General features: G+C 61.3%; 3 protein-coding genes across 5 annotated transcripts; 2 read left to right on the forward strand and 1 right to left on the reverse strand.

Annotated features, from left to right (window-relative positions):
• GMPPB (GDP-mannose pyrophosphorylase B) lies at window positions 1-2,387 on the forward strand. 3 transcript variants are annotated; one of them, XM_068982658.1, is made up of 9 exons: window positions 1-335; window positions 451-531; window positions 619-667; window positions 805-947; window positions 1,157-1,315; window positions 1,402-1,480; window positions 1,555-1,682; window positions 1,766-1,948; window positions 2,024-2,387. In XM_068982658.1, exons 1-9 carry the CDS (start codon window positions 207-209, stop codon window positions 2,153-2,155), a joined length of 1,083 nt encoding a protein of 360 aa, XP_068838759.1. In that variant the 5' UTR covers window positions 1-206; the 3' UTR covers window positions 2,156-2,387. The 3 variants fall into 3 exon arrangements, with proteins under 3 accessions (XP_068838759.1, XP_068838760.1, XP_068838758.1); XM_068982659.1 differs by having other exon boundaries at window positions 1,766-1,944; window positions 2,024-2,167; XM_068982657.1 differs by having other exon boundaries at window positions 1,766-2,387.
• On the reverse strand, window positions 2,336-27,904 carry RNF123 (ring finger protein 123). Its single transcript, XM_068982655.1, has 39 exons — window positions 27,782-27,904; window positions 26,097-26,214; window positions 25,760-25,844; window positions 23,095-23,174; window positions 22,874-22,968; window positions 22,482-22,536; window positions 22,286-22,371; window positions 21,916-22,002; window positions 21,635-21,702; window positions 21,319-21,444; window positions 20,844-20,958; window positions 20,655-20,759; window positions 20,122-20,247; window positions 19,920-20,012; window positions 19,775-19,848; window positions 18,985-19,102; window positions 18,723-18,816; window positions 18,457-18,518; window positions 18,198-18,269; window positions 17,892-18,012; window positions 17,287-17,388; window positions 15,971-16,077; window positions 15,405-15,603; window positions 14,904-15,049; window positions 14,529-14,612; window positions 13,676-13,783; window positions 10,367-10,544; window positions 9,549-9,623; window positions 9,311-9,398; window positions 9,136-9,223; window positions 8,971-9,055; window positions 7,609-7,748; window positions 7,315-7,503; window positions 7,155-7,230; window positions 6,861-6,945; window positions 3,214-3,356; window positions 2,972-3,066; window positions 2,777-2,862; window positions 2,336-2,705 (listed from the first exon to the last, which is right to left on the reverse strand). Exons 2-39 carry the CDS (start codon window positions 26,176-26,178, stop codon window positions 2,585-2,587), a joined length of 3,939 nt encoding a protein of 1,312 aa, XP_068838756.1. The 5' UTR covers window positions 26,179-26,214; window positions 27,782-27,904; the 3' UTR covers window positions 2,336-2,584.
• Window positions 4,091-6,433, forward strand: AMIGO3 (adhesion molecule with Ig like domain 3). The gene has a single exon (XM_068982656.1). The coding sequence runs from the start codon at window positions 4,130-4,132 to the stop codon at window positions 5,669-5,671; it is 1,542 nt and encodes a 513-aa protein (XP_068838757.1). The 5' UTR covers window positions 4,091-4,129; the 3' UTR covers window positions 5,672-6,433.
• Window positions 27,905-27,950: the final 46 nt, after the last annotated feature.

Genomic DNA, 27,950 nt, shown 5'->3' on the forward strand with positions numbered 1-27,950 from the left:
CCTGAAGCTCTGCGTCCGGCGTAGCCTGCCCGTTTGCTGTGGCCGCGGAGCTAACGTTAGCGCGGACTGGGCGGACAGGGCAGAGTCACAGTTCGTCAGTCTGGCTAGTGAAGGGCGCGGCGGCGGGAGTGTGCGGCAGGGTTCCGCTAGGCGGGCCGTGGACACCTCGGAGCCTCGGACTCACTCTTCGGCCGCCCACAGGTGCAATGAAGGCACTGATTTTGGTGGGCGGTTATGGGACGCGTCTGCGGCCGCTGACGCTAAGCATCCCGAAGCCGCTGGTGGACTTCTGCAATAAGCCCATCTTGCTGCATCAAGTGGAGGCGCTGGCTGTGGTAAGGCCCGGGTCGGGGTCCTGGTAGGTCGTGGGACTGGCCAGGGATTGGGGATCGGGGACGTCCGTGCCTTCGGCTGAGCCCGCCTGGCGGCCGGCGCTGTTCTATCCCCCAGGCCGGCGTGGACCACGTGATTCTGGCCGTGAGTTATATGTCTCAGGTGTTGGAGAAGGAAATGAAAGCGCAGGAGCAAAAGGTGAGGTACTGACTTCGGGCCCTTTCCCTTGGTCCCTGCTCTTCACTCTGATGAGAGGAAACTGACGGAGGCGTTTCTCCCTTCCAGCTAGGAATCCGAATCTCCATGTCCCACGAAGAGGAGCCTTTGGGGACAGGTCAGGAGAGAAAGAGTGATCGCTTGGAGAGGGTTTAGGGCCAGGAAAGGGCAAGATTACTCTTGGATGGGGATTGCTGAGCCTGGTTCCAGGGGCTCAGACCCTCAAGATGATGGTGGCCGCTTTGTTTCCCCCAGCTGGGCCCCTGGCCCTGGCCCGAGACTTGCTCTGTGAGACTGCAGACCCTTTTTTCGTCCTCAACAGTGATGTGATCTGCGATTTCCCCTTCGAAGCCATGGTGCAGTTCCACCGGCACCATGGTCAGGAGGGCTCCATCCTGGTAAGATAGCACGTTTTCTTTCTCTGATATCCATGTCCTCATGCCCAGTATCTCCCACTCTGCAGCGTTAACTACCCAGTGGTGTTGTGGGTGTACAGCTGTGCAGTTTTTGCCTTTAAACATTGGGGACAAAGCATGGGAAATTTAGGACAGCATGTACATTAAGGCTCAGGAGTACTGGACTAGGCCTGAAGTCCCGCTGCACTCAGGTGACCAAAGTGGAGGAACCCTCTAAGTACGGTGTGGTGGTGTGTGAGGCAGACACAGGCCGCATTCACCGGTTCGTGGAGAAGCCGCAGGTGTTTGTGTCCAACAAGATCAATGCAGGCATGTACATCCTGAGTCCTTCAGTGCTACGGCGCATCCAGGTGTGTAGAAGCCAGCTGCTGGGTGGGCTGGGGTAGGACAGGCCACCACTGCCATGACCCTGCTCACGAGCTGCCCACTCTCACAGCTGCAGCCCACATCCATTGAGAAGGAGATCTTCCCTGTCATGGCCAAGGAAGGGCAGCTCTATGCCATGGAGTTGCAGGGTGAGGCAGGGATGCCACCGGGTGGGGGTGGTCTGTGGCTGGGCTGAGCCTCCTGATGCATTCTCCCCCTGCAGGCTTCTGGATGGACATCGGGCAGCCCAAGGATTTCCTCACCGGCATGTGCCTCTTCCTACAGTCACTGCGACAGAAGCATCCTGAGCAGCTGTGCTCAGGCCCTGGCATTGTGGGCAACGTGCTGGTGGTGAGGCCCTTGCCCAGCCCATGATCTGTCCCCTCCATCCTGGAGGACAGGTGGCCCAGTTGGGTTTTCTCCGCTGTCCTCAGGACCCAAGTGCCCGTATCGGTGAGAACTGCAGCATCGGCCCCAATGTGAGTCTGGGCCCCGGTGTGGTGGTGGAGGATGGCGTGTGCATTCGGCGGTGCACCGTGCTGCGAGACGCCCACATCCGCTCCCACTCCTGGCTGGAGTCCTGTATCGTGGGCTGGCGCTGCCGCGTGGGCCAGTGGGTACGCTCGGCGGGGCTCGGTGGGGAGGGTGGGGACCGCTCCTGCCTCACTGCCGTGCCTGCCGCCTCCCCGCAGGTGCGCATGGAGAATGTGACAGTGCTGGGCGAGGACGTCATCGTCAACGACGAGCTCTACCTCAACGGGGCCAGCGTGCTGCCCCACAAGTCCATCGGTGAGTCGGTGCCGGAGCCACGCATCATCATGTGAGGGCTGCTGCGGGGCCGGCCGAGCCCGTTTCCCAGTGACAAGGAGAACACTGGCTCGACACATCCAAAGGCCCTGGACTCGCTGCCATGTGACTGGGGAGGACTGGACGAGGCTGAAGTTGCCAGACACCTGCCTTCTCCCATGGACATAATCTGGCAAGGTCCTTGTTGGACATTTCCTACAAAGCCCACTCCCTTAAGAACAACTGGGCCGGGACTGTATGGAATAATAATTTAATGCTCACTGCGGCCCTGACTGAAAATCAAGCTGAGGCACAAATAGGGCACAGCTGGGCCCCTGCTGACGCGGTTCACACAGGCGAGGAGGTGGGATGGGGTGGGGAGGGGGACGGGGCCAGGGGCTCATGAACAGGGCCCAGCCTGGCTTTGAGTTGTGGGGTGGAGGTTCCTGCATGTGGGCCAGGCGGGCCTAGGCAGCCGAGGAAGTGGCACTTGCGTGGGCGGCCTTGTCCCAGTCCTCCACCGACACGATGGTGGCTTTGCAGAAGAAGCAGTCCTTATTGTTCATCAGGTGCTGGTCAATGCAGGCTCTGCAACAGGAAGGCGTGCCAGTGGCCGGTACAGCCCCGCCCCCACCCCCTGTGCCCGAGGGCCCACGTACTTGCAGGACTTGTGGCCACAGGGCTGGAACACGGCAGAGATGGGGTGAGCGTAGCAGATGGGGCAGAGGTCTTCCTCACTGGTGGGCTGCAGGGAGCAGAGTGCAGGGTGGGCTGAGTCAGACACCCAGACAAGTGGGTGTGCGCTACACACACAGTTGTGCTGACACGTACTGAGCTGCTGTGGCCCCACTCACCAGGGAGGCAGCTGCCGCCTGTGCAGATGCAGACGTTAGGTGTGCCAACATCTGTTCCACCTGGGCCAGCTCCTCCACGCTGATGTAATCTGAATCTGTGGCGGGGGTGGGGTGGGAGGAGGTGTCAGGCCAAATGTGGCCTCAGAACCCAGTGCCTCTTGAGTATTTCCAGCCTGGGAATTTGCTCTTAAGACGACTGACCTGACCCAGCCCCAAATCCCTGTCTTCCCTGGCCCACTTACAGCTCTGTAGGGAGAAGTGCTTCCGGTCAGGGGCAGGCAGGGCAGTGCCAGGGGCTGGGGGCTCCGGCTGCCCCAACAGGTAGGATATGGAGCGAAGCTGGAAGCAGGGGTCAGCCAGGAGCACTGACGTGGCTCTCTCGGTCCTAGATAGGAGAGGGCACAAGGGAAGTCAGGAGCCTGGGCCTGAAATCCTTTTTATTGGAGGGGTGGGGTCCTGTGAAAGTCCAGCCCATTCCCATTACCTCCTCGTTCGTCCCACCCTATCTCCCTGCTGCTCTCTGATCCTCCCAGAAAAGTCCTAGATCCCAGTAAGGACCCGCTCCTGAGCAGGTCAAAGGGGGCACCACCATGAGATGGTGAAAGTCCACTTGCGCTCTCTCACATATTAACCCTACAAAAGAAACACCTGCCCCTCATACACAATAATCCTTCAAGGAAAACACCATCTCCCTAATACACGTTTATCTTCAAAAAAAAAACAAGCAGCTGGAAGGCGTACCTCCCAGGCTTCCTCTTCTCTTCCGGGAGACAGGTCCTCTGGAAAGCCGCCGGCCAAACTCGCGCCCCCTGGCGGCCACGCGAGGACTACGGTCGCGGGGGGGGCGGGACGCGGCGGCCCCGCCCCTCCAGTGGGAGCCAATGGGAGCCGGCGGCCCCGCCCCCTGAGAAATCACCTCCCCCGGAGTATTTAGAAGGTTGAGCGCGCTCAGGAAGGCACTCAGGAGGGAGCTGGGGAAGCCCGAGAAGGGCGTGGCTCAACTCACATCTCCAAACCTGGAACTAGTCGGCCTTGCGAGACAGAGCCCGCGTCCTGGCTCGCTGACCGTCGCCCGGCACTTCTCACCGGAGAAGCGGGTGAGTCTCGGATCTGTGCCGCCCACGGACCTGCCCTGTCCTGGCCCCGGCAGCCTCCGATATGGCCCGGCTGGTGCTGCAGAGCACACTACTGTGCCTGCTGCGTGTCACGTTAGGCACCCAGGACTCGGACAGCTTCCTGCCCCGCGAACCTCATAACTGTCCCCACAAATGCGTTTGTGCTGCCGACCTGCTGGATTGCGCCGGCCTGGGGCTGCGGGAGGTGCCGGTTACGTTACCGGCCGCGGCTGCAGACCTCGACTTGAGCCACAATGGGCTCCAGCGCCTGCCCCCCGGCTGGTTGGCGCCCCTCTCCCGGCTCCGCGCCCTGCATTTAAATCACAATGAGCTGGAGGCGCTGGGTCGGGGAGTTTTCACCAACGCCAGTGCTGGCCTGCGGCTGCTCGATCTATCATCTAACGCCCTGCGGGCACTTGGCCGCCACGACCTCGACGGGCTGGGAGCGCTGGAGACGCTGTTTCTGTTCAATAACCACCTGGCGCACTTGGACGAACGTGCCTTCCACCACTTGGGCACGCTCAGTCGTCTCTACCTGGGCTGCAACGAACTCTCATCCTTCTCTTTCAACCACCTGCATGGGCTGGGCGCTGCCCACCTGCGTATTCTGGATCTGTCCTCCAACCACATAGAACGCACCCCTGTGCCTGACCTGGCTGCGCTGCCTGCCTTTCTCAAGAATGGCCTTTACCTGCACAACAACCCGTTACCTTGTGACTGCCGTCTCTACCACCTGCTGCGACGCTGGCACCAGCGGGGGCTCAGCGCCGTGAGCGACTTTGCTCGCGAGTACACCTGCCAGGCCTTCAAGGTACCCGCCTCCCGCGTGCGCTTCTTTGCGCACAGCCGTATCTTCGAGAACTGCTCCGTGGCCCTGGCTCAGGACCTGGAGCGGCCAGAAGAGCAGCTGCACGTGCAGGTGGGGCGGTCCCTGCGGCTACACTGCAACACCAGTGCCCCAGCCCTGCGCGTGGCCTGGGTCTCCCCGCAGCACGAGCTGCTCGTGGCACCAGGATCTCGCAATGGCAGCATCGCCGTGCTGGCCGATGGCAGCCTGGCCATCAGGAGTGTGCAGCCGTGGCACGAGGGTGTCTTTGTGTGCCTGGCCACTGGGCCCCGCCTGCCTCACAACCAGACGCACGAGTACAACGTGAGCGTGGCCTTTCCCCACCCGGAGCCCAACGCTTTCAACACCGGCTTCACCACGCTGCTGGGCTGCGCTGTGGGCCTGACGCTCGTGCTCCTCTACCTGTTCGCGCCCCCCTGCCCTGGCTGCCGCCGCTGCTACCTCCGCACCTGCCGCTGCTGCCACCGCTGCCGCCGCTGGCCCCAAACACCCAGCCCGCTCCGGGAGCTGAGCGCACAGTCCTCGGTGCTCAGCACCACGCCACCCGACGCACCCAGCCGCAAAGCCAGTGTCCACAAGCACGTGGTCTTTCTGGAGCCTGGCAGGAGGGGCTTCAATGGTCGTGTGCAGCTAGCAGTAGCTGAAGACTTCGACCTCTACAATCCCTCGGGCCTGCGGCTCAAGGCCAGCTCCGAGTCCACTAGCTCCACAGCCTCTGAAGGTCTGGTGATGACCTAGGCTGCCCATGGCCCCCACTGAGGCCGCTGCCTGCCCACTGCTTGCCCTGCACCCAGCTGCTGCCCTAACGAACAACTGCCAGCTGCTGGTGGGAAGCCCTAGGCTTGGTCCTCCAGCCTCCCTCAGGGACCCCCTCACTGGCAGAGCAGTTCAGGTCCCCTACCTCTCTCCTGCTTCTCCCCATCACCGGGACCTAGCAGGGCCTACGTGTGCCCACGAGGATTGGAACCAAGGCCCAGCTGGAAGAGCCCTTGCAATTAGAGCCCCAGGATGAGTGGCGGGCCGAGGCGGCCAGCCATTATGGAGAGTGGTGACCACTTCCCGAACCCCAAGGGGAGGGGAAGGGAGCGGCCTGCAGGGGAGGAGGAGGAGGACTTCAAATGAAGACCAGTCCCCACCCGCAGGGTGCAAAGAGGAAATTCCAAGCCCTTGCTCCGGTGAAATGTGACTCCCCGTGCAGCTACATTCAGCCTACTTCAAGCTTCACAAGTCCATGCAGTCTGGTGAGCAGGCAAGCAGCAAGTAAGCTCCTTAAGGGACCCCCTGGGGCATCACAGGCCACCGAGGGCAGGCCCTCTCCCATGGGCTTGCAAGACAGCAGTAAGGGGCGCCATGGCCTGTGCCCCCAGCTTGTCTGTAAAGAGCCTGCCGAGCCTGGCTGAGACCAGAGGGCCCATCTGGAACTCGCTGTCCCCTGAGGGTAGAATCCTCTTAAGGGCTGGCACTAGTCTCAGCCCTAATGGCTAAAGTAGTGCCCTGGCTTCACATGCATCTCACCGCTTCCACTGTGGGGAGGCCAGGGAGGGGGGCTGGGCCAGGGGGCCCACAAGTGTCCTGGATCCAGCTGTCATGGGATTTCTCAATAAAGGCAGTACGTGCTCATTGCTGGAGGCTTCAGACCCAGGTGTGTGTGCTCAGCTCTGAAGCCCAGTAGGGTTGTCCTGGCATGGTAGGATGGCACCCCCAACCCTAGCACTGACTCTCGGTGCCCGAGGCCAGGGCGCCTGCGCTGCTGAGGTCCTGGGTTCTCCTGCTCCGAGCTGCTGCCACAGGCACCTAGTTACTCATTACTTGTTTCACCCCTCTTCTAGCTTCCTTCGGTGCCCAGGCCTGACTGAGGCCCACGTGAGGATGAGCCTCAGGAAGGCCCCGCCCACCCCCAGAGGGGAGCGCACCCCCCGGCACTCACCCTGAGGCTGGGCCATGCACCAGGAGTCGCACCAGGATGCCGGTCACTGCCACCAGAATGGGGTAGTGGTCCACACTCTCCAGGCCTGCAGGGAAGGGAGTGGGGGGTGAGACTCGAAAGGGCTCTTGCTGCAGGGGCTCCAGCGCATCCCTCCGTCCTCCCCGCAGACGGCTGAGCTAGGCTGGCGTGCCAGGCCCCGGCAGTCTGGTGCAGGCTGTTGGGTCAGGCAGCACTGCTCCGGGCAGAGGAAGCGAGGCCGGCAGTGTGCTGGGTCCCGGGCTTCTGGGTCCTCACCAGGCAGCCGCAGGGTGACCACACGGTCAAAGAGGTTCCTCTCTGCTGTCACCCGGTTCAGCACCTGATTGAGCAGCTGTGGGGCAGGAACCTGTTGGTGGCGGGGAGCTCACCACTAGGGTGTCCCCAGGCTCCTGACCCCTTGCCCAGATGGACACACCTGTGCGAGCCGCCGCAGCAGCATCTCAGAGGTTGGCCGGGCCCAGTCGAGGAAGATCTCTGGCACCAGCGTGATGGTCATCTCCAGGACGCGCAGCAGGCTGACCGACAGGTCAAAGCAGGTGGCGCATACCTTGAGCTGCCGGCTGTCCACGTAGTTCCGCTCCAGGCGCTCCGCAGCCTGCTGGATCTGAGCCCCGCCGCGTGGGCGGGCACCCGTCAGGGGTCTGCCCACACTGCAGGTGGTGCCTCGTCCTCTGCCACCCCCGGCCCGCAGGGAGCCCCTGTGACCCACCTCCTGGATCATGCCAATGAACTCGGAGAAGGCCCAGTTGAGCTGGTTGAGGACACTGTTGAGGAAGCTGGGGGCCACGTCCGGACCCTCCCGCAGCAGGTCTGCCATGTGCTGCTGCAGCAGGGTGGAGGGGCAGGGCTCTGCGGGCACAGGGCAGGGGGGCGGTGGCTGGGCATCATCACACCCCGTCAGTGGCCCCGCCTGCCCGCCTCTGTCCTCCCTTACGGGGCTGCTGGTTAAGCGCAGAGAGACGGCTCTCTGGGAACCTCTGGGCACAGCGTGCAGCACTAGCAGGGGTTAGGGCTAAACCTGTCCCCTCCCTCTGCTGGGCCAACCACAGGCTGCAGTTGTTCCCAACCCCCAACCCACCCTGAGTTCTAGAATGGCCCCCAAGCGCCAGCAAGTCCACAGTCACCTGCCCTTCAGGGTTTGCTAGACAGACAGGGCGGCCCAGAGCCCTCTCCATTCATGTCAAGGCCATCCTCCCCAAGAGCCTACTTTGAGCCTTGCCATTCTCCCATCCTCTGCTGCCCTTGGCGTGGCCTTGGCAGACGGCTGAGGTGGTGGGCGCCAAGTCTGGGCTGACACGCAGCAGTAACCAGAGCCCTCAGCCGCACCCGGGCTGGCCAGCCCTCCCCCAAGCAAATCAATAGTTCCGTCAGCAGCAGGACGCGGATCTGCCCCCCTGCTCTCCACGGGCAGCTCAGGTCCACCCTAGAGCCAGGACCAAGGCAACTGGCAAGGACTTGCCACAAGGCCCTTGGCCTCTGGGGACCCCAGTAGGCCCAAACACTGCCCACAAGGGCAGAAACACCCCGTGGGCTAAAGCGAGCCACTGTGGGGCAGGTACAGAGTGGGGGAGGTAGGCTCTGCAAGCTAGACCACCCAAGACTCTGGGCTGGGCCCAGTGAAGGTCCTCAGGCTCACAGGACAGTGAACACAGACTGTGCTCCCAATAAATGGCCCCTTCCTCCAGGCAACACCATGGACACCCTCTGGGGCCCTGGCCAGCCCCTAGTCTGTGCCCCTGCCTTGACTCAGGCATCCAAGATCCAGGACCACCAGGTGGAAGTAAAGGGGCAGAGGAGGTGGGAGTTGGGACAAGGCTGGAGGTCAGGGAGCTGGGTCAGAGGACAACGGACAGGGTGCACTCGGTGCGTGAGCTGCCAGCACCCGTGGGGCTGCAGAGATAGTCCCAGAGTGTCCTCGGATTGGAGGAAGGAGAGAATGGAAACCCTGGGGGATGGACAGGAAGTTTGGGGCCCACCGCGAGTCCAGGACGGTCTGGGAGAAGTAGGGAAGTCTGTGAGAACTTCAGAGCAGCGGGTGAGGGGCCCCTGCCTGCCAGACCTGGGTACTCACTCTGGAGGCTGGGCAGATTGGCATCCTCAGGTTTGGTTTTTAGCAGGTGTGGCAGCCGCGTATAGCGGTACCCGAACCCACAGCCCTGGGGGTAGAGACGGCAGGAGGTCAGTGGGGCAGGGAAACCCCTCCAGCCACAGCCGCTTCCCCTCCAGCCAGCCTTACCCGCCAGAGCCGAACCAGGATCCAGTTGGTCTGGGCCCAGGGCCGTTGCTCATAGGGAGCCAGGAGGTTCCTCACCATGGCGATGCGCCTGTGAGAGCAATGGGTGGTGGGCCCGGGGTGAGGCTCGTGCTGTGCAGGGCAGCATGCCTGCCCCTGCCCCCGGACCCCCACTCACTGCTCCTCAGGGATCCGCTCCACGGCCCGCAGGGAGTTGGGGTAGCACACGTAGCTGGCCAGGGCCTGCATCAGTGAGTCCCGGATGTCTGCCAGGACAGGCCACACCTCAGCAGGTGCCTGGCATGATCCTGGTGCCCATGCCTTACCCCCACCTGGGCGGCAATCTGTGCAGAAAATGGCCAGCCCAGGGTGCCACCCCGTACCCATCCCCTCGAGCCCTCTGTCCAGCGCCTCACCAGTGCCCACGATGCGTGTGTCTGCAAAGTGTTTGGCAAGGATGGCGGCCAGACGGGTCAGGGTCTCCTCGTAGCCTACACGGTGCGGTGACAGGATGAGCTGGTGGGGAGTGCGGACACCAGCGGCAGGCACATCTCTTGATGGGTGGGCTTGGGGAGCAGGCTCCAGAGCCAGCTACAAGGGCCAGTCTGGGCCCAAGCTGCCATCTGGGGACTTTTGGCAGTACGTTCACTAATGGTTGGGCAGAGACTAAGGCACAGACTCAGGATGGGGGCTGGGCAGGCCCCGAGGCCGAGGGCAGGGCAGGGGACAGGCCAGGAGCCTAAAAGCCCACAGCCTAATCCACCCAAGCCCATCCTGGAATCCGGGGTCTGCGAGAAGCCCCTGCTCCTTGTGGCCACCAGCAGGGGCCCCGCTCCTTGCTGTGATCTGCAAGCCCACCTGCCCCTGCGTGGGATGCCACACCCCATGGTCAGTGCCAGAGCGGAGGGTGAGAGGCCGGCTGGCTCCTGGGCCACAGCAGCACCAAGAAGGAAGCGACAGTGCTGGCGGGGTCAGGGCGGGGCAGGGCCCTCACGCCCTCTACTCCATCTGTCTGCCCTCCTCCTCACGCAGGGGGCAGCTGTTACATCTGTGGCTGCTGGTCCTAGGACAGAGCTCTCCGCCAAGCGGGACTTGTGCAGACGCTTGTGTGATGCTGTCTGAGCCCATGTGGGATGTATGCTTCTGGGTCGTGGGGGCTCAGAACAGGGCTCCTGGGGCTCGCTCCATGAAGGCCCGCTTTTCTGCCCCCTCCCAGCCTGAATGGCCCCATCACCTGGGAGCTCCTCCATGCTGTGCACGGGGCCGAAGTAATTCTTGAGGGCGCTGTAGCTGTTGATGGCCACGCTCAGGTAGAACTCGGGCATGAAGGCAAAGAGGGAACCCGTGCGGTCGCCGTGCTCGATGGTCCGCAGGCAGACTCGAAGCAGCCAGTAAATGTCCTGCATCTTCTCCTGCGGGGGGAGGTGGGGCAGACAGGTACTGCCAGGCTGATGTGGAGCAGGGGGCGAGGGAGTGACATGGGGTGCAGCCCAGTCGGGGGATGAGGAAAACTCTCCCAGGAGCACGACGTAAGGGCGGGACTCCAGGAAGCGGGAGAGGAGCTCAGGTAGGTGTGATCAAGCACTGCTGGGCAGGCAGGACAGGCCACCAGCCTGGCAAGGCAGCGCTACAGCCCCAGCCAGAAGCCTGTCTGCACTGTTTTAAGGTACGCAAGGCCTTAAGTGAGAGGGTGCCTTGTGATCAGAAGCTGCCCAGAGCAGAAGTGGCTGCAGGGGCAAGTGGGGATGAGGCCGCGAGGAAGCTACGGCCACGGCCAGGTCCAGGACAGCAAAGGGCTGGACCGCCGGGAGTGTGGAGGCACAGAGGGGCCGCGGGGGCGAGGGACTTCCCTGGTGGTCCAGTGGCTAAGACTCTGTGCTCCCAACTAAAGAGTCCACGTGCCTCAACTAAGACCCAGTGCAGCCAAACAAATTAATATTTTTAAAACTTTTAAATGTGCATCAAAGAACACAATCAACAGAGCAGTAAGACAACCCACAAAATGGGAGAAAATATTTGTCAACTGTAATGTGCTAAGGGGTTAATGGGAAATAGATGGAGAAACAGTGGAAACAGTGTCAGACTTTATTTTTTTGGGCCCCAAAATCACTGCAGATGGTGACTGCAGCCATGAAATGAAAAGACGCTTACTGCTTGGAAGAAAAGCTATGATCAACCTAGACAGCATATTCAAAAGCAGAGACATTACTTTGCCGACTAAGGTCCGTCTAGTCAAGGCTATGGTTTTTCCTGTGGTCATGTATGGATGTGAGAGTTGGACTGTGAAGAAGGCTGAGCGCCGAAGAATTGACGCTTTTGAACTGTGGTGTTGGAGAAGACTCTTGAGAGTCCCTTGGACTCCAAGGAGATCCAACCAGTCCATTCTGAAGGAGATCAGCCCTGGGATTTCTTTGGAAGGAATGATGCTAAAGCTGAAAACTTCAGTACTTTGGCCACCTCATGAGAAGAGTTGACTCACTGGAAAAGACTCTGATGCTGGGAGGGATTGGGGGCAGGAGGAGAAGGGGATGACAGAGGATGAGATGCTGGATGGCATCACTGACTCGATGGATGTGAGTCTGAGTGAACTCTGGGAGTTGGTGATGGACAGGGAGGCCTGGCGTGCTGCGATTCATAGGGTCACAGAGTCGGACACGACTGAGCGACTGAACTGAACTGAACTGAAGGGGTTAATATCCAGAATACAGAAAGAACTCGTACAAATCAAAAACAGAAAACCAACCAAATTAAAAACTAAGCAAAAGGATTGACCAGACATTTCTTCAACGAAGGATATATAAAATACCCAGCAAGGTCAACGTTACTAATCTCTAGGGAAATGCGAGTCAAAACCATAAGTACGTACCAGTTTACACAGGTTAGGATTATTATTAGTGAAACGTTTTTTTCAGTGACAATTATTGGTGAGGACAGGCAGAAATTAGAACCCGGCGTCCTGCTAGTGGCGCTGCTGCAGCCACTACGAGAAACAATACAGCAGTTCCTCAAAAAAGTTAAAAATAGAATTACCACACGAACCAGCAATTTTGCTTCTGGGTATACACCCAACAGAATTTTAAAAAATGGGATCTTGAAAAGGTATTAGCACCCCATGTTCACAGCTGTATTATTCACAATAGCCAAAAGGTAGAACCACCTCAAATGTCCACAGGGGGATAAGTGGGTAAACAACACGTGATACACACACAGCGGAATATTTATTTACTCAGTCTCAAAACGGAAAGACATCCTGACATATGCTACAGCACGGATGGGCCGTGAGACGGTAATGCAACGCGAAATAAGCCAGTGACCAAAACTCTGCTTACGCGCGGTACCGAGCGCAGTCAACTTCAGGGACAGAAAGGAGAACCGGGATTGGGAACAGAGGTGCGGGGGCAGTGGGGAGTTAGTGGGTCTAAGTTTCACTTTGGGGAGATGATGGAAAGAGTTCTGGCGGTGGCTGCCCAACAATGCAAACACACAACGCTATTAAACCATGCATTTAAAATGATCAAGATGGTAAGCCACCTATTGTATGTTACCATGGTTTTTCAAATGGTTAAGGTGGTAAACTTTATGTTGTGTATAGTTTATCATGATTCAAAAAGAAGGTAGAGAGATGGAAGGGTGAAGAAGACAGTGAGGGAGGCGGTGGCAAGACTGCCTATGGAGGGAGGTGGATGGGCATGAAATCCCGGTGGTGGGAAGACAGTGCCCATCTTTGTGGGGCTGGAGCAGAGGGGTGACAGGTGCAGGTGGGTGGGGTTGGGGAGGAGCCACCAGGAGAGAGAGCAAGCAGAGACGGCCGGGTAGAGACAGGGCTGTGATCACCCACTCATGCGGGAGGGGCATGTCCACGAAGGTGAACAGATGCCCTGACACAGGCACCTGGGGAGCATCCAGGGGCGCTCGCTTGGTTGCAGAGGAGATGCCAGGGCAGCCGGGGAGATAAAACCAGTGCTGGGGGCCAGGGCCAGGAGAGGGATGCCAAAACAGTCACAGCAGGAGTCACTGTCTGTTCGTCTGTCCTGGGAGGGCAGACTCAGCTTTCTGGTTTGTTGCTGAGCTACCAGGTCACGAAGGCATGTGGCATTCTCCAGGATCTGGGCACATTATTCAATGAATGAGGGAATGAATGAGTGAGGAGGGGACAACCCAGTGTCCTTAACGGCAGGGAATGGAGGGAGTCTGAGAAGCAGACTCAGGCTGGGGAGGCCAAGCGCCCTGGACGTGCTGGGAGAAGAGGAGGACAGGCAGCAGGCCCGGGGGCAGGCGGGACAGACTGGTCCTCTAAGAGGGACCATGAGAGCTGGAACGGGGAACTGCGGCCCATGGACGGCATCTGCTTGAGTTCACAGGCATGAAAAGATCGGGTTATGACACAGGGTGGGAGGGAGACTGAGGAGCTGGGAGGGGGCAGGTGTGTGCCCGAGGCCCAGGAGGGCAGGGGGCACCAAGGGGCAGCACCACCGGGCCCAGTCAGCGGCCAGTCCGTGAGCTGGCGGAGGGAGCAGCCGCGGGCCGAGGCCGCCCTGCTCACCTGGGAGTAAACGGCGGCATGGACCCAGGCCAGGCGGCGGCTGAGGTGGTCCAGCTTTTCTGAGAAGACCTTCTGGCTCTTGCTCAGCTCCGCCAGGATGTCCTTCCTCTGCCACCAGAGGAGGAGGAGCAGAGGGCAGTCAGCACAGGGCCCCGTGCCCAGACCCACACACCTTAGCAGGGCCCACTGTGCCTGGGGCAGGCACAGGGCGGGGTGGACCAGGCTCCACTCTTCAAAACCCTCCTCAGTCTGACCTGCTGGTGGGCCTGGGCAAGCCAGGGCCTCGGGGCCCCTTAGAGCATGGACGTGGGGCTCAGCTGAGCTGGTGGTAGGGACCCCCCAGGAATGCCAGGCTAGAACTGCAGCTCTGGCAGCTGCTTTTGCCCTGAACAGGCCTGGGCTCTGTGGGCAGGCAGGTGCGGGCTGGGGGCAGCCTGGACAGGGAATGGCTCTGGTCCCCAGCTTGGAGAGCTACGGCACAGGGACTCCAGGGGAGGCAGGGTGGCAGGCCCTGCTTGCTGCTGACTCTGCACGTGGCCGAGCAAGCACTCGGGGCGAATCCATAATTGATGAGGAGAGCGGGTGTGCGTCAGCACTTAGTGGCCGGCTGCGGGCACCTTGGCACAGGCCACGGCTCACTAACAGGGCTCAGGCCGGACCTGGGCCTGCTGCTGGCCCCACTCTCACTGCAGTGGGCCGGCCAGGGCGGGGGGTGGGGACAGGGGAGCTGCTGGGCAGCCCTCAGGGGCAGGGAGCAGGTTTCCCTCGTGGGCTTCCCTGGGGACCCCCAGCGAGCGAGCCGCCCTCTGCCACAGCCCACTCTCCCCAAGTTCCACCCGCCCGCCCACCTTACCCGCTTGGGGCACCGGCGGAGCTTGTCCTCTGTGTCCCGCAGGGCCATCGCATACTCGTTGACATCGTCGGACACTCCCACCATCTAGAGCACCGGACGGCAGACACCACACGTCCAGGGGGACCGTTGGGCACCTCGCACAGGGTTCTCCACACATCCCGGACCCCAGCCCCACCAAATGCGTCACCTTAGGAGGACAGCCCCCTCCCACAGAAATCAACTGGGTCAGGCCCAAAGGGCACTGGCAGAAACACTAGTCTTGCTGTGACGTATGCTCACATGCACAGCTGTGCCCAGGCACCCCTGCAGAAAGTGGGCTCATGGGCACACATAGACGCATGCAGAAACACAACATGTGACACACGCATGCGAGACCTTGCCCAGCTGCTGGTGAACACTGAGGTTATACATCATGACGGCGCCATCTAGGACTTCCAGCAGGGAATTCTCGGTGAGGGGCTGCTCAGGTTCCTCAGGGGGCCGCCCCACCAGCAGGCCCTCATTCCACTGGCTACCCTCGACTAGGGAAGAGGGGAAGGACAGGGTCAGGGCCATTCCAGTTCTGGTCTAAGCCTATGGAGCCAGGAGGGGCCTCGCAGCAGGAGAAGGGATCCCTCATCCGCGGCCCGGGCTCAGGCCCCAGGAGGGACCTGCAGGGAGAATGTGGGAGCCGGGTGGGGGTGGGGAAGGTCCTGCCTCCAGGACCTATTTCTGTAGCATCGATCTCCCGCCCTCAGAGTGCACTTCCCATACCCTTGAGATGCTGCCAGGCCACAGGACCAGGAGGGAACGGGTGTACTTGGCTTTGCGTGCGAGAGTCTCACAGGACAGAAGGTTCGGTCAGGGGGGCCCCGCCCGGCCCTGCCTGGCACCTACTGTCCTCGCGGGTCCTCTGCTCTGCACTCAGTGTGCGGACCTTCACTTTCTCCGAGGCGCTCAGGGGCCGCCGTGGGGTCATCAGGCTCACAGCTGCGGTGCTGAGGAAGCGGTTGGCTCGGCCCAGGGTTGGAGAACTGAGCCAGCCGGGCCGAGGCAGGGGCAGCGCGCCCCCCACGGCCAAGGCCTGCATGGGCCGCTGCGGTGGAGAGAGGAGGCCAGACTCCACTCAACGATCCCAGGGCCTGGGCCCGCTCGGGGCTCCCTTGACTCGTGGGCTGGGGGATAGGCCCCACTGGGCCCTGTTTACCGCACGGCTGCACCTCGTCCTCCAACTGCCCCCGCCCAGCATTCACTGTGCCTCTCAAGGCCCGGGGTCTCGTATCACCTCAGCAACTGGCAGCCCTCCCACACACCGGCCCTCCACGCCTCCCCTACAGCACGGGACCCTGCCGGGTGACAAGCTCCTTGCTGGCACGGATGGGGAGATGGCCTGTGTGACATTCCAGCCCTGATGCTAAAGGGACAGCCCAACACAAAGCCCCCGCCTGCCCCTACCGCGGCACCTGGGCCGCAGCCGGGGCTGGCTCCTCATCCTCATCCAGGTCATCCATGGTGGTCGCCTGGAGCTCCAGCGGGTCGATGAGGATGTTGGCCTTGGAGGCAAGGTCATCTAGGAGGAAGGAAAGGAAGGCTCTCAGGCTAGTGGAGGGGAGAGGGGTCACAGGTGGAGCTGCTCAGGGCAGCGAGAGGGTGCTGGAATCACATTGACCACGGTGCCTGCACCCTGCCGTCCACCTGCTCCAACCCAGCCTTCACTCTGCACCTCTAGGCCCTGGGTCTCATGGGGCAAGTCCTGCTGCATGAGGCAGGAGGCTCTCCCGTCACTCCCCCTGTCTTTATCTCCATGACCTCACTCTGTCCAGGGCCCCCCTACTCCTCTGACTTTCCTCCTTGTCCTTCTCCGTAAACTGAAGCTGATCCAGAGCTGTCCTGGCCTCACTGCAGACCTGTCTCCACCTCTATTCTGACAGCCAGACATAACAGCTCCGCCTCCAGCCCAGGCCTTCGTCCCGGCTGCATCGCTGGGCCCTCAAACACACCACACTACCCTCTCCTGCAGCTCCTGTTCCTGAGGGGGCCTCAACCCCACAGCCTCTGGCAGGAAGCCTGGGGTCATCCTTGACCCCTCCTCTCCCCCACAACGTCCTCCCATCTCCTCTGCTGCCTGGACGACTTTGCTCCCTTGTCTCTTTTCTGGGCCCTTGCACTCCACCCTCCACATCCCAGCGTCCAGAGGGAGCTTCTTACGATGCAGACTCCCAACCCCAACCTTGCTCCTCTGCTTCAGGACCTTCCGAAGCTACCCCTGTCCCCGAAGGAGCCTCCAGCGACTCTGTAGCCCACAGGCCCTCAGACTCCGCCCTGCAGCCTCCCGGGCCTCGTCTCCCACCGCTTCCCGCCTCTCATTTTCCCCTCCGGCACAGCTCTCCAGGCCGTGCTGGGCCACCGCTGGCACCTCTGCCACCGCTGGCACCGTGCCCTCAGCGCTCTGCACCGGAGCCGCCTGTGCTCATCCTCGAAAGCAGCTCAAGCAGCAAACGTGCGCCACCTCGCCCCATGCCACCCCTCACCGAGACCCCGAGGTTCCCCCGATCCATCAGCCCCGGACTTCACGACAGGGCTCCCAGACCTCCTCTGGGGTGGGTGCAGGGGCAGGAATAGCTGGACGACAGCCCAAGGCAGAGGAGGGAAAGCCGCATCTTCCCCGCTGAGCAGGTGGGAAGTTCGGGCGCCCTCTGGTGGACACACTGCAGCTCAGCAGTCAAGGGCGGGCTGGCTCAGGAGCTGCCCTGCTCACCACCCACGGGCCCACGCGCACCTTTGAGCGTCTTCCGAAGGTGCGAGAGGAGGCCTCCAAGGCGCTGCAGGTCGAAGTAGTCCACCTTGCCGTTATAGAAGATCTGGGGTGGGACGTAGGCCTCTGCGAGGTCACACCAGCAGTCAGAGCCCAGCAGGACCCCTGGCCTAGGCCACCAACCTGACTAGCCTTCCCCTACCACTCCTGCCTCTGCTGTTTCAGGCCAGTTCCAGGAACGGCACAGCTTGGGATGAAGGGGGCATGGTTGTGCGTCACCCAGGGGAAAATCAGAGGGCCCTGACCCAGCCCTGTGGGAGATCCCCCAATCTAGGCTGCTCCCACTGAGCCTTAGGACTGTTCCACACAAACGCAGAGCCCCCAGCACCTCAGAGCCCACCCAAGGCATCCCCGATGAAAGGATGGGTGGGCAAGGACCGAGGAAAGGGGCCTGTGGAGGACAGAAAGCTGGGGACCATCAGAGCAAACACTATGCCCCAGGGAGCAGGGTTCCATCAGGCAGGAGGCCTGGGACAGCACCCCCAGCCCTGGCCTCAGCCAATGCCCAGGGGCTGCCCGGTGCCCAGCTCTGCCCAGCGCCTGCCACGTGGGGCCCAGGCCACACTCACCCTCACTGAAGGAGGTGCGTGGGTTTGAAGCCTTGTACTCGTCCCAGTAGAAGCGCAGGGCCGAGATTAAGCGGTGCAGGAAGCAGACCATGTACTCGGGGGGGCAGAGCATGGGCGTGTTCTGTAGACACGGGTGTGAGACACGCGTCTGTGCGGCCCAGAGGCCAGCCTGCTCCTCATCCAAGGCTCTGCCCTGGGACCCGGGACTCAGTGGGGAGGGCAGGGCAGCAGGAGACGAGCAGACAGTGCCCGAAGCCAGGTGCAAACCCCGCGACACAGCCGGGGGGCCGTGGTGGGGACACCTACCCCCCGGCCGCTGGCATTCTCCTGCAGAAACTTTCGGAACTTGGTCAGGAAGATGTACCTGGAAGCTTCACCCTTTGGGGGAAGGAAAGCTGAGGCTGTGAGGAGCTGAGGACGCTGGCCCACGCTGGACCCAGCGGAGCATCCCAGCCCGCGCCCTGCACCCTGCCACAGGGCCCGTGCCAGCCCTGCCCTCTGGGTCTCTGGGTCCCGTCTGGCACCCTCCCCACCAGGGACGCAGGCAGGCTTGGGAGTCACTCACCCCATTGTCATCTTTATTGTTCAGCAGCAGCTTCAGGATCTGGACCTGTAGTTCTTCCACCACTGGGGGTGGGGTGGGGAGCAGGACACCCTCAGGCCGGGCCAGGCCCCAGGCTCCCAGAGACGGACGGGGGGAGCAGCTTTGGATCAGGGCTCCACCACCAGGGATCCCTGTGTCCCACCTAAGCATGCTTTCCACCAAGCACCCCAAGTACACCAGCACACAAATCCTCCACCCCCACCCAGTGCCCGAGGCTGGGGGCCAACCTTCAATGCGCTTCTTGAGCCTCTGGCAGCCCCGTTCGTAGGCACGCCGCCGGAGCCTCTCCTCAGAGGTCTCTTCCCTCACCTCCTCTTTGCCCTGGGCAGGGGCAGGGGGATCTGAGACAGCAAGACTCACCCAGGACCCAGGAGAGCCCTGCTCCAGCCCTCAGACTAGGAAGCGGCCTCGTGTGCCAAGCGCAGGTGGTCCAGACAGCCTGGGTCAGCCCTCGCTGAGACCACGCCCACCCGCCTCAGGCACGCTCACCTCCCTGGGAGAGCGGTGGGGCCACCACGTGGTCGGGATAAGCTCCTGGAGACCAGCCTCCTCCACACGCAGCGGGCTCTTGATGTAAAAGAAGACGATGGACCGCAGCACATCGAAGCTGGTGGTTGTCAAGGCAGAGCTCCGCTCACCACCAGGGCCCCGGACACCCTCGCGAGTCCCCCCGGGAAGCCCTCCCAGAGCCTGACCACCTCCCTCCCAGGGGCCCGTGGCTGCTGTGTGCCTGTCTGCCCTGAGAAAGGGCTGTGGTTATCAATTCCCCGCCCAATTCCCTGCAAGCACCCGATCACGGCTTGTCACAGGAGCAGAAGATGCTGGGACAGCTGGGCGGAGGGCTGTGGCCTCTCCATCTGCTTCTGCCTCCTAGAGGCTGAGGACCCCAGAGAGACAGGACAGCTACCGGCACAGGCTTCCCAGCCAGGGGCCCGAAACCATGCTCTCTTTCCTACTCCTGCGTTTCTCCATGTTTTCCTGGAAACAAGAGCTGACTCCGTAAGATCTCGCATGAACACCCGCCATGGACCACAGATAAAAGTGCGACGCTTTGGCTGAAGAGCGCAGGCGCGGGTGGCACCTCACCCACCTCTGCGTAGTGCTACCCTCCCTGCTCTGGAGAGAAAGTGCTGGAAGGCTGAGTCCTGAAACAAGGTGGCTCTGGCCCTCCTGAGCCTCTGTGGGGAGCCCTGGCTGAAGGCACACCGCCCTCCCAGGGCCTCTGCTGACCCCAGCGGGCACCGCAGGGCTGGCCTGCCTGGCAGCAAGGGGAGGATACAGGACGTTGCTAAGGAGAAACTTGCGGGACTTGTCGTGACTGAGGATGGCGATGGTGAGCCGCAGGTAGTGGATCTGTGGGGAGAGGGTGCTCAGAGGGGGCGCGAGAGGCCCAGGGGGCTCAGGGCCGGGGCGGGAGCTCCCACCTGCAGGCTCAGGTCAGGGACGATGGGCGAGAAGCGGTAGAGCCGCAACAGGGACATCATCAGCTGCTTGAGGCAGTCCTGCACCTCGTAGTCCTGGAAAAGGGGGTCAGGCTGCACAGCGAGCCGCCGAGGGCAGCCTCAGGCCAGCCGTCCGTGCGGCCTTCTCCAACACCTCCCCGCACCTCCCCCATCCTGGCCTCACCTCCATGAAGAGCCACAGGAGGTCCAGGACGTGGTGCACCACGGTCTGCGCCTGCTCGGGGGGGCCCGCCTCCACGACGCCCAGCAGGAAGCTCATGAGCACGGCCTCCACCACGTATACCTCGCACTGCACCAGGGCCAGGGGCTGGTGAGGTGGCGGCCTTCTATCCCACTCAGGCTGCCCCCGCCGCACCCAACCCTGCTCCTGGGCCCCCTGGAGGACCCCTAAGACATGGAGGAGCCCTGCCGGGGTCTGATGGAGACACAGGAAAGGCTGCTGCCCCACGGCCCCTCTGGGGCTCTGCACAGGATGTTCCCTTGGCCTGGGATGTCACCACCCCTGGATCTTTTCTAGAAAGCCCAATACCCTCAGCTGGAAGCATCTCCCCCTCCCCACCCCCCGCTGCCCCATGACGTCCTTGAGGTCTGAGAGCTCTGGTCATGGGGGCCCTGCCAGGTGATGTGGCTGGACCTCACACACCTCAGCACCCCAGCCCTCAGCCTGGGCCTTTCCCCTCCCCTGTGTCCCCTCACCAGGAGCGACGCAAAGTGATGGAAGATGTGGGCCAGGGTGAGGAGGATGGTGGGCTGGCCCTGCAACTGCCACTCAGAGCTCTTCTTCTCCACCAGCCGCCCTTCCTGGGGATGCCGGGGAGGAGAGGACAGTGAGGGGCGGAGGGCCGCAGAAAGCCCCCAGCCCACCTGACCCGGACACCGGCTCACCACAGGGTCCAGCTCCACGCTGAGCACCGCCCGGAAACAGCCCAGCAACCTCTGTGCCCGCACCAGGCTGGCGCTCGGCGGGTCCTGCAGGGGCCGGTAGCCCGCCACTGGGTAGGTACCACCGAGTTAAGCCAGCAACAGCTGCTCTGTGGCTCAGCAAGCCCACCGCTCCCACCGAGACCCCTGGGATGGGGCCTGGGCTCCAGGGCAGGGCTGCGAGGTCAGACTGCCTAGCTTGCACCATACCGCTCCCTCCCCTTTCTCTGTGGACTGAAACTTCTCTTGCCACGTCATGCTCTTCACTGTTCAACTGAAGCAACGATGGTTAGTGTAAGCATCATCCTTGACACTCACCTAAGCCATACCCCGTTCACTCCTCATGGCAGCAGGGCCCGCCCCCTGCCCACAGGGAGCCCCCCTCCCAGCTTCCTCAAGCGCACCCAAGCCACCCACAGCCTTCTTCACAAAAGGATATCGCAGCGGACGGCTGCCAAAGTTGAAGGCCACAGACTCCTTGAAGGAGAGGCTGATGGCTGGGAAATAAGCCATGCCCAGGCCCCTGGATAAGTTCTCAAAGGCGGTGCCCAGTGACACACCGTTCCTGGAGCAGAAAGGAGGGCCCGTGAGCCAGGGCTAAGAAGGAGGTGGCTGAAAGGGACCCGCGAGCAGGCCTCTGTGGGGGCTGCCCACCCTCTGGCTGCCAGAGCCAAAGCCCTTACAGTAGGGCCTGGACCGTGAGGGCAGCCTGGGGTGCCCCAGAGGCCAGCGCTGGGGACAGAGAGGAGACTCACAGGGAGAAGGACAGAGTGCCTTCGTCCAGGTCGATCAGGCAGCTCACGATGTCCCCCGCCGCCCACGCCTGCCAGGGGAGGATGCCGTGCAGATGAGCAGAAGCCCAGGGCCCTGCCCACACAGCCTCTTCACCTGCGTCTGCACTGCACCAGGGGAGACTGACCACAGGACAGAGGACCTGAGTCCGTGCCGCCTCTGGTGCCCTCCACCCCCTCACTGCTGCCCGCATCGAGCCGCGGGAGGGGCAGAGGGCAGGTGGCAGCAGGTGAGGTGGCCTCACCTTCCCGTAGTTCGTCGTGGTCACGTTCCACTTGCGTACCCGGTTGCCGTCGTAGGCGTAGGAGTTGTGTGTATCTCCAACCCCCTCCTAGGGTGGAGCCGTCCGTGAGGTCCGGGGAGTGGGGAGGGGCAGGACCAGAGCCCGCCAGGCACCAGCCTTGGACCCACACGGCTCTACTGAAGGGGGCTGATCCCCTCAGGGAAGGCAGGAGGGCTTTCGGGGCTAGGGTGTCCTGGGATGGGGTGGGGTGGGGTGGGACACGGTCCTCCTCCAGAGGGCAGTCCAGGTGAGGGTCCTAAGTGGACCCCATTGGGCTGGGGGGTTGCCTGAGCCCTGCTGAGGCCTGGGAGGGGCCCCTCTCCACCGGTACCTCCTGATTGAAGCGGCAGTTGATTGTGCACCAGCCAATCTGCATGAGCCCCTGGGAGGAGATGAGCACCTCGTAGATCCATTTCCCTGAAGAGTTGTGTCAGACACGGCAGGGAATCAAAGACTGCCTCCTGTCTGAGGCCTGCACCTTCGAACTCCCTGCCAACTCCCTGGGCCATGGAGGAGCATGGCCTCACCTTTGTACACGCACGTGGTGGAGCGGATCGTCCCAAAGTTGCTGTGTCCAATCACCTGGGTGGGGAGCAAGGGGTGGTGAGCCTCCTCCCGGGCACACAGGGAGCCTCCCCAAGGGAGCACAGTCCCATGCCAACTCGGCTCGCCTTGGTGGCGACACCTGTCATGGCTAATGCTGAACCGTGCTGGAACAGGGCGGAAGGGCCCAGGCCCGGGTCAGGAGGGATCCTGGGCTGGAAGCGTGACGGGAGGGGGCTGTGTTGGGAAGACCTTGGGGTTGGGGTCACACCAAGAGCGTTTCGGGGCTATTGTCAGGAGGGTTTGGGGGCTGGGGACTCAACGGGCCACATCAGGAAGGGCTTGGACCTGGGCCCCATGCCTTGCCCTGGCTCACCCCCAAGAGGTCATCGTCCACCAGCAGCAGCCCTTCAAAGCCACCTGTGTGGTCGAGGACCACGGTGGACGGGCCAAGCCGCCCTTCAACCTGTTCTGAAAAGCAGAGAAGAGGGTGAGGCGTTGGGCCGGGCACAGGCTCAGGCAGACACAGAGAGGGCACTGAGCCCCCCAGGCCCACCCAGCCCCCGAAGCCCCTTCCAGATTTACACTGTCACCTACCCTGGCTCTCCTCCTCTTCCTTGTCCACATGTAACAGCTGGTCCAGATGCTCTGGCAGGTTCTGGAAGTTCAGGGGTTTCCTGGGGAGAGCGAGAGGCTGAGAGGGGGCCCCCAAGTCCTTGAAACCAGCCAGATGACACCAAACCCCTCTCCCAGTCCCCTTCTCCTGAGCTGAGGAGGGCGGCTGCCCAGACTCCAGAACAAGGGGTGTGCCGGTCCCACATTCTGGGGTGCTGGGGGTCAGAAGACTGGGTTATCCACTAAACTTGGAGCATTGCAAGACTGATTTGAAAAGAAAAAAGAAGGAGAAAGAGCCCTCTGTCAGCCTTAATCCCCTCATCTGTACAAACGGAACAACAGCTATGTGTCAGAGATGCTGTGAAGAGTCCGAGCAATAATGCTCCCTGGGTAGCCCAGGACCTGCCCACTCCTGAAGGTGGCTTGTTGATTACGCCTGGGCCAGGAGGGCTGGGAGAAGCGCAGAACCCCAGGATGCTCAGTACCAAGACCAGCTAGTCCAGTCCTTGACCCCAGGTCTGTGGTCCCATCCAGGGAAGCCTGTGTGTTGAATGAGACATGTCCTAGGAGGATGCAGGGCTCAGCCCTCTTAGCTTCTGGCTGGCTGTGTCCTGGACCCACCTGGAGAGGAGAGGAGAGCATACGGCAGGCCACCTGCCCCGGTCAGAGGGGCCGGGAGGATGTTTCTGAGTGGCCCCCTCATTCTCCCAGCACACATGCCCAGAGGAGAAAGAGCTCTGCCTAATGCTGGCCAGCTAATCCTGAGCTCAGCTGCTAAGAATAGCCAGGAATGAGGTGGTGGTAACTAGCAGGGCTCCAGGAGCAGAGGCCCGAGGCCCAACCGGATCCAGCCCGCAGATTGCTGGCACCTGCTCTTCCATGTCGAATCCCAGGTCACACCCTGCTCACCGCCTGAGAGGTCAGGCCCTGGAAGGGCACAGGGATGGGCCAGCACACCGACTCTCTGGCTAGGTAGCTTCAGCCCAGGCCCAGGGGCCGTATGTTCCCACACCTTGAGCTACAACTGACCTTGAGTTGCAAGAAAGAGACTCACGAAGTCTCCTCCCCACTGCTGTGGAGCCCCAGGTTAAGGCCAGGAGGCAACTGTGCAATGGGGTGCCTTGCCAGTAACGTGGAAGGATGGAGCCCCTCTGTCTCTTAACACCCCCAGCGGGCCCACAGATCAAGCAGACTTCCTCAAGGGCACTTCTTACAGGCCCACGCTGGGAGGGCTGCTCCGGTACTGTGCCTGCTTTTAAGAGCAGCTGCAGGCAGGCGGTCTGAGACTTGGCCTCAGTGAATGCCTGCAGCACCTCCCATTTGGCCACCCTCAGCCCTGGCCTGGCCTTTCTGGCCTGCTCAGGTCCTGGCCCAGAATTCTGCGTCCCCACCACCACTGACTAACGGCTCCGCCACCTGCTCTCACTCCTGGCAACAATGGCGCCAGTGGTAGCAGGATCATTTCTGCTGTCACATGAGGGAGGGATCGGGTGGCCTGGGGACAGGCCAGGACTGGGGCTGGGGTAGAGGTGGGCCCCAGCCCTCCACAAGTGGAAACCCTTTGGCCACCATGGCTGCTAAAATGGAAGAGGGGGCCCTTTGGGCCTGCCCAGTGAGCAGAGACCGTGCAAGACAGAACAAGGCTGGCTGGCGAGGGGGCTGAGACATAGGGACACCCGTGCCTCACTGCAGGGAGGAAGAATGTTCAGAACCCTTTGAAGAAGAAATTCACCAGCAGTCCTATGAGTGACTGAGATTCAAACACTCCAGGCACGTGATCCCAACCCTGGGCGTCCACACAGCACTGTTTACAAAAACCAAATCCCCCCTAAACCAGGGCAGTGCTCAGGCAGATTCCTGGCCCTAAAAGATGCCCACCAGTATTTATTTGTCGTGTAGAAAACCAGTCAGGAATAACCTCTGATGACAAAAACAGGATTTAAATCTCCTATAAATCCTTGGGGGTATGTCCATGCAGTGATGGTTCTCAGGTTATCTGTGTCACAGCTTACTAGATGGTGTGCTTTAAATACACGGTTTATGGTATGCCACTTATTCCTCAATAACTTTAAAGAAACTGACAGTGACAAAAATTTTAAGCAAATTTCCCATACGGCAAAATCCAAACTGCATACATTATGAGATAAAGAACACAAAATGGAATCACGCGTGATCGTTTATATTAGAAGAAGATGGCAGATGCTTTTGCTTTTACAAGTTGCTGCTAAACTGCACTTATAACTTGGATATAAGCTCAACTTAAATACACTAAACGTACAAGGAATAAAGGGCTGGTGGAGTCTGCATATTATGGATCCAGCAGAGGCTACAGAGGGCCAGGGTGCGTTGGAGGTAAGGGCAGAGGCACACAGACCAGATACTGCGTGTAGAGCAGGGGTGAAGGGCCACACTGAGGACTAACCCTGCACCGTGCCCCTGACCTCCACTACTCCCTCAGAAGGGAGGTACCAGCACCGCCAGGGCAAAGACTCTGGTACTCTCTGGGCCACAGGTCTCACAGTCAGGAGGGGCAGAGCAAGGATGGAACGCAAGCCAGCCTACCCAGAGCCCAGCCTCCCTCCCCACACCCCAGCCTCCTGCCTCTGGTCTGGCCCTGCAGAGGGAGGGGAGAGCCATCTGGCCATACCTGCTGGTAGCTGCTGCGGGTCCTTGATCAGGAGAGGCAAAGACACGGTGCAGGTAATCGCTCAGCAGCTTCTCAGGCACAATACCTGGGCCACAGGTTAGAAAGGAGAAGGGACACACGGTCAGTGTGGCTCCCAGCCCCTGCCAGCACAGAGGCCAGAGGAGCAGTCCCGGTGGGTGCCCTGCTCCACAGCTGCTGGTGGAGAAGAGGCGGCTCACAGGTACAGGGAGCTGCAGGAGGGCCTGGGGTCCAGTGGACCCGGGACATGCTTGCCTCTGTGTCTTCTTCCTGCTTCCCTCAACACTGGGAGCCTCCTCCCTGCCCTGCCAGCCCTTACCTGTGACCCTGGATCTCTCAGCATCTGAGGTCAGTTTGTAGCTCTTGCGCGAGAAAGCCATGCCGCCCTCCTTGGACGCCATCTTTCATCTCTTGTGGGCAGCCTGTAGTCCTGAGGGCTTAAGCAGAGGCAGAGCCTGTCTATTCTAAGGAAGCCAAGGGCTCCCATATTGACCTCAATCCTGGGGGGTCAGGAAGGCCTAGGAACAGGTGAAGCCGCTACATGGGCACTCACACACGCATCAACCCAGGAAGTCTCTCACCGCTCTGCCAGACCCTGGGGCCCTCCAAGCAGGGGTTTCCCACTTCCTACACAGGACAGACCCCACCCTGGCCCAGTGCTCACTCAGGCCTCGACAGGGAGCAGATGCCAGATATGTGTTTGTTAAACCAAACTATTAACGAATGCTTCAACCCAGTGGGAAATCAGACCCAGGTGTCCAAAGGGAGGTGGCCCAGGAGCAGAGCTCCTGCATCCTTCTCGGCTATCAGCCACGCTGGGTCCACATGTGGAAGAGAGAACCCTACACCTAGTCCACCATCCAAAGGCCTTGGTGCCATCTCCGGCTGCAAGTCTTACTGACATCCAAGGCCAGGACCCCCTGCCTCAGTTCCAGGATCCTCCTCCCTTCTCTGTTCCAAAGGTCTGCGAGTTTTCTTGTCCCCACTCACACACACAGCATCCTATCCCCTTACAGCAGCACCCCTGCCCTCATTACAGAACACACTGTTCCCACTGCTCTTCGTCCCTCACACACCATGGTGTTGCTACAGCTGCTTCCGAAGGGGCACTAAGTCGCTGGTGCCTCACTGATCTAGAGCTGTGCTACCCAACACAGCACCGACTAGGCTCTTTAAATTTCTGTTCAAGTTTCAGAGGGCTTCCCAGGCAGTGCTAGTGGTAAAGAACCCGCCTGCCAAAGCAGAAGACCTAAGAGATGCGGGTTCAATCCCTGGGTCGGGAAAAGTTAAAAAATTTAAAAATCAATTTCTCAATTAAAGTGGTCACGTTTCAAGGATTTCCCTGGCCCCATGTGGTTAATGGTTACTGGATTACACACGGAAAATAAAGAACATTGCCATCATCACAGAAAGCTCTATCGGTCGGTGCGGGTCTAGAGCCTAGTCGGCCAGCAATGCCTGAAACAGAACTCCTCTCTCTTATCTCACCCCAAACAGCTCCTCTGCTCCCGCCACACCCTCTTGCCCGCTCCCAGTCCGCACCACGCCTGCCCCTCGGGAAGGCGACTCCCTGCCCTGCCGCCCACCACCGGCCCTCTGACACAGAGCAGGTGCCTGACAGGTTAGACGTTGTCACGGAACCGATGAGCAAAGCTTCCAGACACCCACTCCAGGTGTCAGGTGTTGAGGACCCAGGTGGGAGGCGGGCCTTGACTTTTGTCCGGGGGCTCCCTGCCACGTCGTCCCGTTCAGCCCCGCCGAGGGTTCCGGGCTCGGAATCGAAGCCACCCCCAAGGACGCGAGGGCACCGCTAGTCTCCCCCAAGTCGCCTCCGTCCCGGCCCCAAGCTCTGGAGGACCCTCCAGGCCAGCTCCGGCCCGGAGTCCGGCACCACAGGCTGCGATCCCTCGCGCGGCTAGCACTCTCACAACTGGACGGGCCGGGGACGCAAGGGGAGCCACGGGGAAGCCCGCCCATCTCGGAGCCCGGCCGCCCCTCACTCACCCCCTAGCCTTCGCCGCCGAGTCCCGGCTCACAACATCTGCCCAGCTCTCGGCTACGGCGCCCGTCCGTGGCCAAACCGAGCGGCCGCCGCGCACGCGCACGCGCACCGACCCGCGCCCGGCCTCGGCTAGGTGGCGCCCCCCCTCTGAAGCCTCCAAGCCGGGATGTT

Source organism: Capricornis sumatraensis, chromosome 10, assembly GCF_032405125.1.
Source record: "Capricornis sumatraensis isolate serow.1 chromosome 10, serow.2, whole genome shotgun sequence".
Lineage (NCBI taxonomy): Eukaryota > Metazoa > Chordata > Mammalia > Artiodactyla > Bovidae > Capricornis > Capricornis sumatraensis.